Genomic DNA, 16,410 nt, shown 5'->3' with positions numbered 1-16,410 from the left:
AAAGGTGGAGAGGCGTGATTGAGCCTGCTGAGATAGGTCTCATGACCAACAAGAAGGTCATGCAATTCCTCAAATGTGAGTGAGGTTTCACGAGTGCGAATAGGACCTACAATATCGCGAAATTCCAGGCCGATACCTTGAAGAATATAAAGTGTGATATCATCATTTGAAACAGAATGATCGATGAGAGCAAGTTCATCAACAAGTGTCTTGACAGCATGAAGAAAGTCTGTAACTATACGGATCCACGTTGGATGGTAGTGAGTTCTTCTTTTAATTGCAAGACTCTGGTGTGTGAGCGACTTGCATAGAGGTTTTTCAGTTTGTTCCAGGCATCACTAGAGGTGCGAGAGTTAGCAATCAGGGGTTTGATATTTGCTCTTACAGTAGAAAAAATGGTAGAGAGAATGAGCTTATCTTGTCGGATCCAGTGACGAGTGGTGAGGCTGGCAGTGGTACTGGTATTTGCTGAACTGGATTCTAGGGGACAAGAAAGACTACCATTGGCATAGCCTTGAAGATCATAGCCAATAAGAATGGCATCAAACTGGGCACGCCATTGTGGATAATTGGATGGAGTGAGTTGGTCAGGTATTTTAGAATCATGAGTGGCAGCCATGGAAGATGTTTGGATCAAAAACTCGTTAGAGACGGGCTCTTCCGATACCATATAAAGAATAAGACTATGAAAGCTTTGCTCAATTTTTATTCACATCAAAGTGATCATATGTATACAGGATTGTAATAGCCTAAGTATGGTAACTACTTACAATAGTATCCACGATTCTGGCCTTTATACATGTATTTTCTATTTCTGCGTCTTTATGATTTGCTTAACATAAATGTATTCTATTTCTCTGCTCCTGATTCATTGCTGCCAGGATCATGGTTAGGACCATCATGTCTTGCTTTGTTTTCTCCTAATTTGTTGCCGCTGGGATTACGGCTGTAACCATTTCTTGGACCTTGATTGCTAGCTATATACACTCCTGGTTTGTTGCTGTGTTTGACTTGACTTGAATCATCCTTAATACATTCAACCACCCGTTATTGATGTGTAGTTAACATGTTACTGCTTTTTTACTGCTTTTTTTTTCTAGGTTTGAAATATAAACATTGATCGGCATTCCATAGATTGGACCAAAACCTCACATTATGAAATTACATAATAGAGCATATTCGTAGCTTCGCCTCTGCTTATTCTCCATCATCAAGGACGAAGCTAGACTATTGCTTGGGGGGTCAATTGACCCCCCTTGGAAAAGTCAAAAAAACATCTAATATACATACACACACACACACACACATATATATATATATATATATATATATATATATGTAGTCTAAATATGATTATTGTAACTAATATGGGCCTTTAGAGTTGATCAATTTATGTGTTTTAATGTTTAAGTAAAAGCTCAAATGAATAAGTAATGAATTCATGTGTTTAAAACTATGGGCCTTAATTAGGTCAAGTAGAAGTCAAAAGTCCAACTCAAATGTTAAACTACAAGCCCAATTGAAGTTGGAAAAAAGCCCAGTTAAGAGTCACTCAAGACTCCATAGACTGATAGACATGCAGGCGGTGCAGCCGAGCATATAGACTTGAATATGTGATAATTGGAGGCTTGGAGGCTTGGAGCTGTTGTGTAGTTGATGGGAAAGTGACTCTAAAAATACAGTGTCTAATTAAAATACTTCTCAAGTATCAGTACGAGGAGGACTTTCGTGCAATCATCTTCGTTGAGCGTGTTGTTGGCTTGTTGCTGGCTTGCTGCTCTAGTTCTTGAGTGCAGACGAGAACTGAGAACACCACCCAGACGAGAACACAACTACACAAGTGGTGAGTGAGTCGTATCGTGTGCCAACTAGCCTTGTAAAGTAGGAATCACTCTATTTCTTGTTCAATTTTGTGCTTATTGATTCATATGATTATTAGGGCTCAATTAAAGATCAAGCAATTTGCTCAAAGCCTCAAATTGGGTCATTCTTTTGGTAAGTCTTTGATTCATTTATTGTATTTGGTTAAAATTTCAATAGTTCTTAATTATTTGAATTTTGACATGTAACTTGTTAAGTTGTTATTTGTAGAAAATCATGTTCTTGAATCTTGATAGTTTTCTAGTTGAATGGTAATTGATTATTTGGTTTATTAGTTACACCCTTGTGAAAATTGGAACATATATACTAGAATTTGGAATTTTTAGTAATGATTTGACTTCACAGTTCACACAAATGACACAATGCTATATTGTAATATTGTATTATGGATAATTGTATTCAGTTTGTAGGATTGTTGATAATTATGGATAAGTTTTTCAAAAGAAAGTCTATAGCGGGTGATTCTTCTCAATCTCATGCTCGAGACAAGTCCGCAATGAAGCAAAGTCGTGTGGAGATTGATTTAACAAATCTTCCTGCGGATCCAGGGCATCGACTTCCAATATGGAGTTATAATGCTAATGACAGAGATCAAGTTCGAAGAGCATACCTTTTGAAGGGCCCTACTCAACCTGAAAGTCATGATTTTCCACAAACAGAATTTGTGGATGTCTTAAGGAGGTTCAAGGCAGAGTGGTTTAAGGAATATAATGGTTGGCTAGAGTATAGCGTAGCAAAAGATGCTGCCTATTGCCTCTATTGCTATCTTTTTCGACCGCAAACTTTAAAGGGTGGCGGTGATTCATTCGTTGGTGAGGGATTCATAAATTGGAAGAAGAAAATGAAGCTTAAAGAACATGTTGGGAAACATAATAGTGCGCATAATCAAGCGAAGATGAAATGTCAAAATCTAATGAATCAGAATCTTACTGGAAGAATTGATGCGATGTTCACTGGAAAGTCAAATCAAGATAAAATTGATTATAGAGTTCGCTTGATTGCAGCTGTTGACTATGTTCGGTTCCTTTTACGACAAGGGCTGGCATTCCGAGGGAATGATGAATCTGAATGGTCAATGAATAGAGGAAACTATTTGGAGCTTTTTCATTGGCTTGCTGCACATAATGAAGACATAAACAAGGTTTCACTTAAAAATGCTCCTAGTAATTCTCAGTTGGTTTCTTCTGATATTCAGAAGGATATTTGCATTGCAGCTGCAACTGAGGTCACTAATGCTATTATCAGGGATATCGGCAATGCAACTTTTACTATTTTGATTGATGAATCTAGAGATGTATCGACCAAGGAGCAGATGGCAATTTCTTTGAGATATGTTGATAAAAAAGGGGATATAATTGAGCGTTTTATTGGGGTTGTACATGTCGCCAATACCACTTCTGCTGTACTTAAAGATGCCACTGAACAAATGTTTGCTCTTCATAAATTAAGTTTATCAAGTTTGCGTGGTCAAGGTTATGATGGAGCAAGTAATATGCAAGGAAAGTATAAGGGGTTGAAAGCACTAATTTTAGAAGAGAATCCATGTGCTTTTTATGTTCACTGTTTTGCTCATCAACTTCAATTGGCTCTTGTTGATGTCCCAAAAAATCACTTCCAAGTTAAATTTATTTTTGAAATTACTTTGAAGATCATGAATATTGTAGGAGCATCTTGTAAAAGGCAAGAGATACTTAGAGCTAAACAGCATGACAAAGTTATTGAAGCACTCAAGAAAGGAGAGATAATTAGTGGAAGAGGCTTGAATCAAGAAATTAATTTGCAAAGGCCAGGTGATATTCGATGGAGCTCACATTATAATACATTGCTTAGCCTTATATCCATGTTTTCTTCTGTTGTTGAAGTACTTGAAGTCATTATGGTTGATGGTGTTAGTTCAGAACAAACTGTTGAAGCATGCATGTTGTTGGAGGCAATACAGACATTTGATTTTGTGTTTACAATGCATTTAATGAAGAGTACCTTGGCCATTACTAATGAGTTATCACTTGCATTACAAAAGAAAGAGCAGGAGATTGAGAATGCCATGCGGTTAGTGTAAATATCAAAGCAACGCTTGAATTTGATGAGAGAAGATCATGGATGGGATTCTTTATTGGAGAAAGTTTCATCTTTTTGTTCCACACATGATATTGTTGTTCCAAACATGGATGATAAGTATGTGGCTCGTGGTCGTCCAAGAAGAGGAGTTGAAGAAAGAACAAATAAACATCATTTTCGATTTGAGTTGTTCAACACTGTTATAGATAGGCAAGTTATGGAGTTAAACAATCGTTTTTCAGAGGCAAATACTGAGTTACTTTTGTGTGTAGGATGTCTTAATCTAAGTGATGGTTTCTCTGCTTTCAACAAGGAAATGCTTATGCAGTTTGCTCGAATGTATCCAAAAGAGTTTTCTGGTTATGATCTTGACGTGCTTGAGGATCAACTTGACACATATATTTTTGAAGTTCGAAATAATTCTGAATTCTCATCAGTAGAGGGAATAGCTGGCCTTGCAAATAAAATGGTGCAAACACGAAAACATACGATATACCCATTGGTCTATATGTTGATTACTTTGGCATTGACTCTTCCAGTCTCAACTGCAAGCGTAGAGAGGGCATTTTCTGCAATGAAAATTATCAAGAATCGGATGCGTAGCCGTGTTGGAGATGAGTGGCTTAATGCTTGTTTGGTCGCATATATTGAGAAAGATATTTTAGATGGGATTGATAATGAAACTATCATTCAATGGTTTCAGACAATGAGACCACGCCGAGTGCAACTGTAACCAGGTATATTTTTTTTCAATTTTTATTTCAATTATGATTGACTAGATAGGTTACATATCCATTTTAATCCTAGTTTGATCTCCTCAAATGCAGGGGCTAACCGGATAAGTACCTAAGGACTAAGGGCCTAAGGCATAGGTGGAGGCATGGAGCTTACTACTTGTAGGCTTGTAGCCAAAGGTAATCTTAGTTTGATCTCCTTATATGTTTGAACTTTGATTAGTTTGGTTAATTGGTTTTGATACTTGTTGATTGTTGAAGAATTATTAAATTTAATTTTCTTTTGACCCTGCTACAAAAATTTTATGGCTTCATCCCTGTCCATCATTAAGGATTAATTACATCATGCGTTAACCAATCCTTCCATCATTAGACAGAGCATCTAAGAAATGGATGCAAGGTCTAATTACACAAACACACAAGCACACTATTATTATTATTTATTACATGACTTGAGAAGAACCAATTTTGGAAGGTTTGATTAGGGCTAGGCTGTGCAGACACAACCTTGACCACATTCAAAGACAGTCTTGACAGCATCAGGAGCTGCAGTCTTGGTGATAACACAAGTATACCCTTCGTCGCACTTGCAGTACACCTGGCCTCCACTGCACTCCTCTAGCTGCTTTGCTTTCTCTTCCGGAGTCCCCTCTCTGATAAAGTAGTTAACAAGATTTTGTTATACGGAAGTTGTGTATTAATCAGCTATATATATATATATATATATACTATATATGGTCTATGCATATGAATGATTAGTTATTTAGTTGTAGTGTTGAAGCAACTTACAGGATACAGCAACAGGTGCAGTTATCACCACATTTGTAATAAGCCTTGCCTGCATCGACGGTGGAAATTTCACATTCATACCCTTCTCCACACTTGCAGATTGCCTTGCTTGCAGACCCAGCTGAAGTCCCTCCTACACCCACAAACCTGATCATTGATCAACCCATCAAACTAATTACTTAAAAAAGATTTCTGAACGAAATCAAGTCCTTTTTGTTTTGGTAAAGAAAGACATTGAACCTGAGAGCCTTCTGAGTCTCCATTTTGCTGGGTGCCACACTCACTAGTCTCTAGTCACTCAGTCCGCAGTTCCTCACCCCCTCTGGCTCTAGTGGGTAATAAATGAAAATGACCATATTGTCCTTCGCATTTAAAAATTCCTGTACGTAATGAATGACGTAAATTGAGATGGAAGTATCCAGAAAGTGGAAAAGATCCGACGTGGCAAGTGTGTCCACTTGTGAGTGGTGGGTCGGTTGCTTGTGACGGATTACCAATATTTTTGTTTCCACATAAATATTTGAAGCTATCCCTGGTCTAGGCCCAACATGGCTCATGCATGCGCGTAATGATTCTCATGAATATAGATTGGGCATCCAAACCCGGACATGAGGTTCCAAGCTGGGCCTGAGAAAAGCCATAATGGGGCGGGCTGAGAAAGATTTGAAGTTGATGTTGTCTGGGGGACTCTGGGCCCTTTGAAGTTGTTGTGAAGTTTGACACAAAGTTGAATTTCTTTCAGACCAGATTGTCCTTCCTCAAGTAAGGCCTAGACCCTTCTATAGTATTTTGAGTTGTAGAATCAGAATTCGAATAGGTTTTTAGTTAGAATTAGGGTTTCCTTCGCTTGTGTTTTGAATCGCCTATAAGAGTTTATGTTTGTGCAACTTTTTAAGATGTCTCAAAAAATTCTGGTGTCTAGGGAGTCCTAGAGAGGGGTTTGAGGTGTGAGAGTCCAAAAAAAGATATTTATGGATTACTTCTTGAGTTAAGTTCAAGAGCTCATCCTTTTATAATATTCTTCATATTAATAAAATCTTCCGTGATTCTTCGTCCGAAGACATAAGCAAAATTGTGATGAATCTCTTTAAATATTGTGTTATCTTATTCTCTTTTGTTTCCGCGATTTTCTATATTTGAATTTTGTTGGTTTAATTAATTCACAAGAGTTGTTGGGGCGAAGAGGAAGAGAGATACGTGAATGATCGATTAAACATAGATATATAGCAGACGTCACAAGTGATGTAGTTGTTAAGATAGCAGAAGAGGAGAGTATGTATATGAATATGATGGTGATGATCATCGAATTCTCAGGCTTGAAGACTTTCATAGACATCCCACTAACCAAGCAAAGTAAGATGGACTGGACCCACGCTAACCAAACACAAGTGATATTGCATGTGATTGCCCACTAAATAGTAGGCCGGCATCATCAAATTCACGTGTGAAGACTTACGCTATGTTTGGTTGGCTAGTTCCAGTCGGAATGGAACGCTCAATTCCGGTTCTCAAAAAGATTCTTATGTTTGGTATGAAACAAAACAAGGGAACGGAACATTAAATTCCACCGTTCTCAGGAACTGCAGGTTCTAGCCTCTCCCTATGGAATTGGCCTCTCCCTAAGGAATTGTGTATTTCGGCCAGAACGGAACTTGTTTGACAAGTTCAATTACAATTTTATCCCTGACATCTCTCAACTCTCCCCTCTGAATCTGCATCGCATCTCTCCCTTATCTCAATTCCGGTTCTCAAAAGGATTCTTATGTTTGGTATGAAACGAAACAAAACAAAACAAGGGAACGGAACATTAAATTCCACCCTTCTCCGAAACTGCAGGTCCTGGCCTCTCCTTAAGGAATTGTGTATTCCGGCCGGAACAGAACTTGTTTGACAAGTTCAATTACATTTTATCCCTCACATCTCTCTTCTCTCCCCTCTGAATCTGCATCGCATCTCCCCTATCTCCAGCTGCATATTGCAAAACTCGACTGAGATTCCAGTCCAAAACTCCCATGGAGATTTCAACCCACTAAAGCCAGATCGACGAACTCAAAGTCCATGGTGGGGTGGTTGTTTCGCAACAGCAGTGGTGGAGTAAATTATATCTTTTGGAGAGGAGATAAGATTTGGGGATATTTTTTATTTTATATTATTTTTTGGAGAGAAGATAATTCAGTGTAGGTTTCTGTTTTTATTTTTTAAATAAACTATATAGTGTTAGTTGAATATTTAATTTTAATTTTATGGTAATATTTAATTTTATGTTTGTGTATATATGTTATAGTAATCAAACTATCAAAATATCAAATATTACTTCTAAAAAAATATCAAATACTACCTAACAAGGGATAGTATAGTCTTTTTCCAAGTCAGGAATACAATCTTCCTATCACAATTTCTTTACCAACCAAACATTGGAATCGTTGGAATTCTCATTCTCGTTCTCATTCCCACGACTAACCAAACATAGCGTTAAGGTTTCAGATTTAGATCTGCATGTTCCTACCAAATCAAGAGACATTTTTTCGGGAATCAATAAACCCAAAGTGAACAATATCTTTGATCTGAGTACGGTTGAGATTTTCAATTACATATAAACATATATATGGTACACATCACATTCACAATCACATACGAACATAAATATAATTAATTATGGTCTATGGATGCTTATTTGCTTTACACGCACCCGAGACAGTATATTCATGTACAAGTATGCCAAAATGCAAATGCACCTAAATATTGAAGCAACGTACTGCTTGGTTGGAAGGCACATTCAAAAACCTTAATAAGTGAATCACATGCATGGTGGGCTAACCTAACTATGATCCTAGGCACATTGAGGGGTCTGACACACTGATTACAAATAAAAGTATTGGCTATATTTTGGGAGTGGGATTTCCTCCATGAGATTTGAAAGCACAGTGGGAAATATTCCAATTTAGTTAGTGGTCTTAGTCGATGAGTTGGATTCTCGAAAGTCTACTTCGGACGAACAAGTAGATCAGAGTGTGTTACTATAATACTTAGTAAATGGCCTAAATATTAATACCCAACAACTGAATCAAGGTACACCCGAATCACTAATTGACATGGTGTAAGGATGATGTGTATCACTTTGATGATCAGTGTTCGAATCTCCCCTCCCCTTTTCAAAAAAACCAACTGAACCAAGTTGCAAACATGCTTATAATAACTTGCATGGGTAATTAATGATTTGTGAATCTTAACCATAGTTTAGTAGTACAATTAACAACCACCAGCCATTGGACTGAGTCGGATATCTATTAAACTCGCTAATAGAGAGAATAAGAAGAGATTAATTGGATATTCCAATTAAATCGTATGTAAACTTTTTAATACATGATCAAACCGACGTGGTGGACGACAGCAAAATCACACCAATGGCACACTACTAGTGTGTGTTTCATTAAACGGGGTCCACAAACAGTAGTCTCTTAGCATACCCAATTCCTATAAATAGCTTACTTGGTTTCTCTTGAAATGCAAGTCCATTTTGTTGTGGGAGTAGTTAAACACATTACCATGGCTACTATCAAACTTGTTGGAGCTCTCTTGTTTGTGTTATTAGGGTTAGGAACATGTTCTGCCACAAGAGCCCTCTTCACACTTGATGAAATCGCTGCCCACATTAGCCATGGAACTGGTATTGGAGTTGATGTTGGTGTGGGTGTCGGTATTGCTGGGGGGCATGGACGAGGAGGTGGCTCAGGTGGTGGTGGTGGAGCCGCCGTAGGTGAAGGTGTAGGTGGGTATGGAGGTGGAGAGGGTAAAGGAGAAGGTGGTGGTGCTGGATATGGAGGTGCTGCTGGTCATGGTGGTGGGGGTGGAGGCGGAAGTGGAGGTGGCGGTGGAGCTGGTGCTGGAGGTGCTGGTGGAGCTGGATATGGTGGTGGAGGTGGTGAAGGTGCGGGGGCTGGATATGGTGCTGGTGGAGAGCATGGTGCTGGTGGCGGAGGAGGAAGTGGTGGAGGAAGTGGCGGCGGAGGTGGTGGTGCAGCAGGTGCTGGGGGAGCTGGCTATGGTGGTGGTGAAGGAAGTGGAGCTGGAGGTGGGTATGGTGGTGGGGGAGGGAAGGGTGCAGGAGGTGGTGGTGGTGGTGGTGGGAGTGGAGGAGGTGGCGGAGGGGGGTCTGGAGCCGGCGGGGGACATGGAGGTGGATATGGGGGTGGTGAAGGTGCTGGTGGAGGATATGGTGGCGGAGAAGGTGGAGGTTCTGGTGGTGGCGGTGGAGGTGGTTCTGGAGGTGGTGGAGGAGGTGCACATGGAGGTGGATATGGTGGTGGTTCCGGAGGTGGTGAAGGTGGTGGTTACTAAGACAACTACCTCCTCATTGATGGATCGCCACCATAAAATGTTTACAAGACGTGATATTAAGGAAAATAAGGATAATTTAATTAAAATATGTCCACAAATTACAAATATTGTTCCAACTCTAATTGCAAGCATGTTCTTCGAAGTTGTATCAAGTTATGGCCGAATGATATCAATATTATTTTATCTTAAGTTTCTCTTTTACGTTGAGTTTCGAAAGGGTTTGGTGCAATATTGCAATCTCCATTCATGTTTAAGGTATGCACGTATATATTTAATTAGCATGAGGACTCGTAATTATTATCTCTCGGATGTGCACGGAGTAAAATCATAGACTCACTTAATAGCATCAAATCACGCGCTGCCACACAATTTACACAAACACATGATAATTTATAATTACATGTATAAGCTCAATGGAAATTTAACCCACAACTTTCAAACAGAAGTGAGATTCCATAGCCAGTTAGGCTATAATAATTTAATTTCTCTTTATTTCTTATTCATGTATTTACCCGATACTCAATGTTTGAGGCAATTATGAGGATCAATCAACTCCAAATTTAACGAGTAGTAATGCTAGCTCTTTTGAGGTTGTGAGTTTACTTCATACTCGGCCTGAGCCCATACTTTAATTTTTCATGTATTTACCTGAAAAAAGTTAGGAATTTAATATATTCACACATCATATATATGTGTGTGTGTGCGCGCTAAAATAATGTAGGATTCAACAAATACCAATAATACTTCAGAGTGATTGGTTATTAATTGTTTGTAGGAGGTGACATCAATATGCCCAGTGAAGCAACCGGCTTGAAAAACAATGAAGTCGCCACCAATTGATTTTTAGGATGCAATTGGACATCCGTTCTGGTCTACGAGAAAAATGGGCAAGGGGGTCTATTGAGCATGGGGAAGGTGTTAGGCACCCCACAACTCCCGAAATCGATTACCTTTAAATGTTTTCCTATTTGGCTCTAATTTGTTTTTGAAAATCTCATTTTGATGGGTCTTATTGGAATGTAAATGAAAAATCCACTTGGAGTGGTTTGGAGAACAAGGTGCACGGGATCATTGGGGCCATTCCCGGCTTGGCCAAGGATTGGAGAAAACACCACTTGGAGTGGGTTTGGATATTTGAAAAAAAGGGGTTGCACGGGATCATTGGGGTCATTCCCGGCTTGGCCAAAGATTGGAGAAAACACCACTTGGAGTGGGTTTGGATATTTGGGAAAAATGACTCTTGAGGACTTGGTTGATGTACCAAAAGGGCCCACAATCAAGGAATAATGTTCAATTCAAGTCTTACTCACAATTATGTTCTTCATGAGAAAAGAAAGAATCCATTTATGGCTCATTGAATGGGTCAAATATCTTTAAACCCACCGTTGAGTCCGTAAATAAATTCTCCTAATCCCTAAAAACACATTTGCTTTCCGGATCCACGAAATCCAAATGTTTTCAATGAATGCCCATGGAACCCCAATATCTTGAAGGCTCTTTGGTATTTAAACAAAACATAAGGATTCCATAATTTAATCTTGATGTGTTTTATTAATGTGAGACGGCTTGGATTCATTCTAATGACTAACGCGTTGCATTTGTTTTCATGGCATTCAAACAATCCTAACATGCATCTAAGGCATCATGACATTGTATAAAAAATCAAAGTCCTAAGCATGCATTCTAATGCAATCATCATTCACATAATCAATCCCTAGTTTCTATATGCTTCTAGAATTCTAGAATATCATGTATGCATTTTCTATTTTACATCCACTATTTTTCTATCATATTACAAGGATTACTCTTTACAATTATGTACACAAGACAAATGTAAAATATTATACAACAATTGGGATGTTGCCCACGGGACCCATTGCTCAAATCCGGCCCAAATCCTCTAAGTTGCCCTCCGACCCAAGCGATCACAAGCCCGATCCAAGCCCCAACAAGCAAACACAAAAATAGGTCAAAGGGGTATCCAAACATAATATCAAGGGATCCAATTAGCATCAAGTATACATATACACAAACATATTTTACATAATGTCATACACGGTCAAACCATGCATACAAATAACATGAACATGTGTGCACCCCTAACCATGTTATATACACTCATACAAACCGTAGGTATACATACATTCATTTACACACAAGCAAATCAATATGCACACACGGTCTATAATATACACACACCATATATATATATATAGGAATGGGTGCATCATGACATCATGAGATGTCTCACCCGAATGAATTAGTTGGTACTAGAAATGTTAGAAAAAATGTAAACGAAAATAGTAAAAAGAAGTGAAAAGGACAGACACTCCCCAACCAAAAAAGAAATATATATATATATATAAACATATGGACACAAACAAACCCATATATATACATACACACACACCCTATATATATACACACATACATATATCTATAAACTCATATATATATATACACATATTTATCCCTGCCAGAAATGGAATAGCCACTGTATATCAAACATCAAGATCCCAAGCATCCAAGCAAAGTATTACAAATGAACATTAACCAAAGATGTATGCTACTGCAGGTATCGAAGGATTCAGAGCTACTACCGAGAGGAAATCATGGCATTCAGAGAACAAAACCCAAAGCAACCAAAACCAGATTATCACCAAGACAAAGAGACAGAGAGTGATAAAAATTTGTTATGATATTTACCTCTCCCGCTTTCGCTTTCCTCTGGTTATTGCAGCGAAAAATCTCTTTCGTGTATTTTCTTTCTCTCTTGGCCTCCCGGTTTTCTTTTCTCTCTTCTTTCCTCCTTCTCCCTTTTCCCCTTCTTCTCTTCACCTCCTTTCTCCCTTTCTTCTTTTCTTCTTTTTTTTTCTTTTTTATTTACCCAATTTCCCCCTACTTTTTCTCTCTTTCTCCCCTACCTTTTCTCTCCTTTCTTCTCCTTTTCCACCGATTTCCTTCCCGTTTTTCTCCTCCCCTTTTTTTTTACTTTTCCACCACTTTATCTTTTTTGTTTTTTTGTTTTTATATTTATATTTATATTTTTTTTATAGTTTTGTATTTTTGGCCGGACGAAAATCGGTTACTACAGCTGCCCCCCTTTGTATGTCTTTTATGAAGTAAAAGGCGGACAAAGGTGTAGTTAACCGAATTTCGTACGGAAAGGATAAGGAAAGATGCGCGGGATCACTGTAGCCATTCCCGGCTTGGCTTAAAATGTGCTCGGGATCATTGGGGCCATTCCCGGCTTGGCCGATGCTTGAATGAAATCCCACTTGGAGTGGGTTTTGTAAATTGAAAAAAACAGTGTGCTCGGGATCATTGGGGCCATCCCCGGCTTGGCCAATGCTTGAATGAAATCCCACTTGGAGTGGGTTTTGTAAATTGAAAAAACAGTGTGCTCGGGATCATTGGGGCCATTCCCGGCTTGGCCGATGCTTGAATGAAATCCCACTTGGAGTGGGTGTTGTAAATTGAAAAAACAGTGTGCTCGGGATCATTGGGGCCATTCCCGGCTTGGCCAATGCTTGAATGAAATCCCACTTGGAGTGGGTGTTGTAAATTGAAAAAACAGTGTGCTCGGGATCATTGGGGTCATTCCCGGCTTGGCCGATGCTTGAATGAAATCCCACTTGGAGTGGGTGTTGTAAATTGAAAAAACAATGTGCTCGGGATCATTGGGGCCATTCCCGGCTTGGCCGATGCTTGAATGAAATCCCACTTGGAGTGGGTTTGGTAATTTGAAAAAACAGTGTGCTCGGGATCATTGGGGCCATTCCCGGCTTGGCCAATGCTTGAATGAAATCCCACTTGGAGTGGGTTTTGTAAATTGAAAAAACAGTGTGCTCGGGATCATTGGGGCCATTCCCGGCTTGGCCAATGCTTGAATGAAATCCCACTTGGAGTGGGTTTTGTAAATTGAAAAAACAGTGTGCTCGGGATCATTGGGGCCATTCCCGGCTTGGCCAATGCTTGAATGAAATCCCACTTGGAGTGGGTGTTGTAAATTGAAAAAACAATGTGCTCGGGATCATTGGGGCCATTCCCGGCTTGGCCGATGCTTGAATGAAATCCCACTTGGAGTGGGTTTGGTAATTTGAAAAAACAGTGTGTTCGGGATCATTGGGGCCATTCCCGGCTTGGCCAATGCTTGAATGAAATCCCACTTGGAGTGGGTTTTGTAAATTGAAAAAACAGTGTGCTCGGGATCATTGGGGCCATTCCCGGCTTGGCCAATGCTTGAATGAAATCCCACTTGGAGTGGGTGTTGTAAATTGAAAAAACAGTGTGCTCGGGATCATTGGGGCCATTCCCGGCTTGGCCAATGCTTGAATGAAATCCCACTTGGAGTGGGTTTTGTAAATTGAAAAAACAGTGTGCTCGGGATCATTGTAGCCATTCCCGGCTTGGCTGAAAAAGGATCTTCTATTTTTGTTTTTTTTTTTTTTTTTTTTTTTGTTTTGTTTTTTTTTTTGTTTTTTTTTTTTGAGAAAAGGTATTTGGGAGTTTTTTTGTAATCTCACCTTGACAGAAAGATGTTTCGAGCAGATGATATGCTTTGATTTGAGGAGAATGACTACGTCCAAGCTGTACCTTCTGCATAAACCTGCCATAATACAAAGAGGACAAACCATATGCAAAAATGATGCATGTAATGACCTATTTTGCTCAAATATGAATGTCTCATTAATGAGTGAATGCATGCTCTCTCAAGGCTTTGCCGTCCTTAGTCACGCGTACAGTTGCGAATTGATAGAACAAATCTGCTTCTTTGTAGGGTTTGACCTTCCGATTCTGGATTTTCGATGCATCTTCTCTATACTGATTAGCAAAAGCCTTCGCTCATTCCCAAACCCAACTCTTCAGCTATCTTTCTTCCTTTTCTTTGCTTATTTGCACGTGTGCCCACTTTTGAGTTCAATGCTGCCATTTCATCTGGGTTTATTTTTTCATTTGGTTGTGCGTGTCATATGATTATGATCTTCTCTTTCCTGCTAATGCTTACTTCGGCTTCAAGTCTTTTATTCAAATCCTCTCCAGCTTAGGATGCCAAAATCTAATCAAATTCCTGTCAAAAGTAATGTCCTAATGCATTCTTCATATTTTCTGTCAAAACTTTGTCAGTGATAAATTCAATAGTATAGCCATGCATGTCAATTACTGAATGCAAATGATAAACCTTTTGGAATATGGATTGAGAATGGAATTGGGTATGGAAAAAGATGTCACAAGTGACCAGGCTACAGAAATGAGTTTCTTCACCATTTTTATTGAAAAGGATGGGTGCCAATTGACAAAGATATGTACAAGAATGTAGTGAAATCAAAAGAAGATAGGACAAACCGTGTAAATGCCAAGATGAAATATGTAATAATTCAAAGATTCCACCAAAACTGCCCCAGTTTTGGTGTGCACCCAATTAACAATGATCAAATCTGACTCGTCTGAGATTGTCTCTGAGTCCTCCATTTCTGCCAACAAACTTCTCAAACCAATGATAGCATAAAGAGCATCCCAAAAACTGCCCCAGTTTTGGGTGCGTGCTCAAATAACTGTCATCTGATCAGGCAACTACGAAGCCGATTTTGTACTCCGCACCAATGTCAATGCAAGACAAGTTAACAACCAACAGACTCATGTCTCAACCTCCTTTCTTCAAACAATCTTCAACCGAAATTTGCAGCCATAATTAAAGTACCCGTAAGGGTTTTCACTTCAATAAAATTTCTTATTGTCCCTAATTTTTGCCTAGAGCGCCCTTTCAGGTTTTCACTCTAGCGGGACTTTTTTTGCCTAGAGCGCCCTTTTCGGGTTTTCACTCTAGCGGTTTTTTTTTTTTTTTTGTTTTTTTTTTGTCCCTAATTTTTGCCTAGAGCGCCTTTTCGGGTTTTCACTCTAGCGGGATTTTTTTTTACGCATAATACCGCCTGAGAACATCGGCATTTACTGGGTGAGGCAAATCATCTCCGTCCATCTTTGTCAAAATTACCGCTCCACCGGAGAATGCTTTCTTCACCACATATGGTCCCTCGTAGGTAGGAGTCCATTTTCCACGGTGATCTCTTTGAGGTGGCTGAATCATCTTTAGTACTAAATCCCCTCCTCTGAAACAACGAGGACGCACTCTCTTGTGATGTGCTCTTATCATTCGTCTTTGATAAAGTTGTCCTCTACAAAGTGCTCCCAATCTTCTTCCCTCAATAAAATTTAGATGTTCGTACCGGGCTCGGACCCACTCCGTCTCCTCCAAGTTGGCCTCCATCACTACTCTTAGCGAAGGGATTTCTACTTCAATGGGAAGGACCGCCTCTGTCCCATATACTAAAGCAAAAGGACTTTCACCAGTGGATGTACGCACCGAAGTTCGGTACCCATATAAAGCGAAAGGAAGCTTTTCATGCCAATCTTTGTAATTCTCTGTCATCTTCTGGATGATTTTCTTGATATTTTTGTTAGCCGCCTCAACAGCCCCGTTCATCTTGGGACGATAAGGAGATGAATTATGATGCTTGATCTTGAACTGCTCGCATAAATCATTTACTATCTTGCTGTTGAAATTCGTGCCATTGTCAGTAATGATCCTTTCGGGAACCCCATAGCGACATAC

At 39.3% G+C, this 16,410-nt stretch overlaps 3 protein-coding genes across 5 annotated transcripts; 2 read left to right on the top strand and 1 right to left on the bottom strand.

Annotated features, from left to right (window-relative positions):
- The first annotated feature begins 1,639 nt into the window (after positions 1-1,639).
- LOC119980555 (zinc finger MYM-type protein 1-like) lies at positions 1,640-4,906 on the top strand. 3 transcript variants are annotated; one of them, XM_038823299.1, is made up of 4 exons: positions 1,640-1,843; positions 1,940-1,995; positions 2,292-4,676; positions 4,767-4,906. In XM_038823299.1, the coding sequence occupies exon 3, from the start codon at positions 2,306-2,308 to the stop codon at positions 3,938-3,940; it is 1,635 nt and encodes a 544-aa protein (XP_038679227.1). In that variant the 5' UTR covers positions 1,640-1,843; positions 1,940-1,995; positions 2,292-2,305; the 3' UTR covers positions 3,941-4,676; positions 4,767-4,906. The 3 variants fall into 3 exon arrangements, with proteins under 3 accessions (XP_038679227.1, XP_038679226.1, XP_038679225.1); XM_038823298.1 differs by having other exon boundaries at positions 2,285-4,676; XM_038823297.1 differs by having other exon boundaries at positions 1,940-4,676.
- An 87-nt stretch (positions 4,907-4,993) lies between these two features.
- On the bottom strand, positions 4,994-5,793 carry LOC119980557. Its single transcript, XM_038823300.1, has 3 exons — positions 5,703-5,793; positions 5,463-5,609; positions 4,994-5,326 (listed from the first exon to the last, which is right to left on the bottom strand). Exons 1-3 carry the CDS (start codon positions 5,723-5,725, stop codon positions 5,161-5,163), a joined length of 336 nt encoding a protein of 111 aa, XP_038679228.1. The 5' UTR covers positions 5,726-5,793; the 3' UTR covers positions 4,994-5,160.
- A 3,181-nt stretch (positions 5,794-8,974) lies between these two features.
- On the top strand, positions 8,975-9,942 carry LOC119981357 (glycine-rich cell wall structural protein 1.0-like). The gene has a single exon (XM_038824449.1). It carries the CDS (start codon positions 9,009-9,011, stop codon positions 9,798-9,800), a length of 792 nt encoding a protein of 263 aa, XP_038680377.1. The 5' UTR covers positions 8,975-9,008; the 3' UTR covers positions 9,801-9,942.
- The last annotated feature ends 6,468 nt before the right edge of the window (positions 9,943-16,410 follow it).

This window comes from Tripterygium wilfordii, chromosome 16 (genome assembly GCF_013401445.1).
Source record: "Tripterygium wilfordii isolate XIE 37 chromosome 16, ASM1340144v1, whole genome shotgun sequence".
NCBI classification, from domain to species: Eukaryota; Viridiplantae; Streptophyta; class Magnoliopsida; order Celastrales; family Celastraceae; genus Tripterygium; species Tripterygium wilfordii.
This window is presented reverse-complemented; position numbering and strand designations above follow the sequence as displayed.